This window comes from Poecilia reticulata, linkage group LG18 (genome assembly GCF_000633615.1).
Source record: "Poecilia reticulata strain Guanapo linkage group LG18, Guppy_female_1.0+MT, whole genome shotgun sequence".
Taxonomy (NCBI): Eukaryota; Metazoa; Chordata; class Actinopteri; order Cyprinodontiformes; family Poeciliidae; genus Poecilia; species Poecilia reticulata.
Window position 1 is genome coordinate 792,594 of NC_024348.1, and position 1,753 is coordinate 794,346.

Below are 1,753 nucleotides of genomic sequence, written 5' to 3' on the forward strand. Positions count from 1 at the left end.
ATAATTTTTTATGTAATATGTATCGACAGAAACAGTAACTAATTGGTCCCTTGGATCAATTTCATGTTATAGTTTTACTTCAGCAATGAATTAAAAATGAAGGTCTTACACTTTTCCTTGCAGACTGGGCCAGTTTTCATTTGCAAGGTAGGTTCTTTACCTGCCGGTCATCAGCTGACTCCGGGACGGGCTGCAGAGCGGCTGGACGTAGTAATTCTCCAGCTTCACTCCCTGTGCGGCCAGCCGGTCCAAGTTCGGAGTTTTGATCTCGGAGCCGTGGTATCCAACATCCCGGAAGCCCTGATCATCCACCAGGATGAAGACGATGTGCGGCTGGGAGATCGGCGGTTCGAACTCATCTCCTCCGTTGCGCAGCGCGGACCTCCAGTTTTCCCACGACATGTGAACGCTCCATACCGGAGGAACGATGAAGCTGAGGAGGAAGGTCAGGAACATCTTCAGCCCGATTCGGATCTTCAACGGAGGTGGTCTGTGCGCATGACTAGGAGGCAGCAGCGGCGCGTGGAGCTCGGGTTCGGTGGTATGAACAGGCGCTAGCAGCATGCTCTGCAGCGGGAAGGGTCCATGTGGCTCGCAGGCAGGCGGCAGCTGCTCCGCCCGGGAACTTAAGCAGAACTCCGGTGGAGTTCCGCTCAGAGAGGCAGTCCTGTCCCCCGACTCACACAGCGGGGTCTGTTCTGCAGAAGGACGCAGGTCCGAATCAGTCCAATCCCCTCAGTGTCATGACGCGTTCAGAAGCCGTCCACAATCCTCCCATTTGTCTTCTTGCTGCGGCTCCACTGCTGAAAGTTCCCACAGAGCACAAACTGCACAAACGCTCAGAGAACTAATTGTATGGCAAGCGGTTTGTATATTTATTCTGTAATTTATCCGTGTTTTTAACGCTTGCAAGGTAGTTTGAATTTTAGGCCTTGTCCACCTGTAGCTGGGTCTTTTTAAAACGACGTAGCAGAGATATTGTTTTTTTTTTAATATAAAATAATCTCGTCCACACCTGATCAGTTTTTTAAAAAAAAGTGGTCATCCATATGAACCCGCTGAATTACACATTACATAGACCAGTTTATTACACACATTGTGTGTTGTTCCAAATATATCAACCCATAGGGGGCAGTGTAGGCATTGTGCCTCCGTATTGGGACGGATAGCTGGTGCAAAACAGCTGATCTCCAAGAGCTCTCTGCTTAGCAAATCAACGTATTTAATCAGTTGAGCTTGTAAAAAAACAAGTACAAGATGTTTGAACAAATGTAAAAATCAGCACCTCTCTGGTTGCAGTTGTCTTTCCTCACAACGTGGCCAAACAATAACAATGGTCACATATATTATACAAATATAGATTTCCTCTGTCCCATTTATCTGCTTACACTGCTACACTTGCATAATCATAACTGGTGACAGTTTCACAAACAAAACTGGTGAAGATATTGATGGGCTATCTCAGTGTTTCTCAACCTGTTTCACCCCAGCGCCCCCCCAGCCTTTATCCAGGTCCCTCACCGCCCCCACCAAAGAATTTGTAGGCTACTTTGCACTGACTATTATTTTATCATTAATATTATCATTACTATTGTAGATGTTTAGATTTTTTTGGTTGTTTCTGTATTTATCATCAAAAATAATTTCCCAGAGAACAAAAAGTCATGGGAATAGAAATTATTTTCACAGGCGTCTATGAAAAATGCAACGAACATTCAAGTTAAAATCTGTAGGCCTAACAGCAGCCAATCAG

The 1,753-nt window shown here is 45.6% G+C and overlaps 1 protein-coding gene across 1 annotated transcript in view; it reads right to left on the bottom strand.

The window, feature by feature from the left end:
• arsj (arylsulfatase family, member J) overlaps positions 1-1,446 on the bottom strand; it is a 22,165-nt gene extending 20,719 nt beyond the window's left edge. The window contains exon 1 of the mRNA XM_008434847.2: positions 161-1,446. Within this exon, the coding sequence (XP_008433069.1) occupies positions 161-564 (404 nt within the window). The 5' untranslated portion in view covers positions 565-1,446. The remainder of the gene's footprint in view (positions 1-160) is intronic.
• Positions 1,447-1,753: the final 307 nt, after the last annotated feature.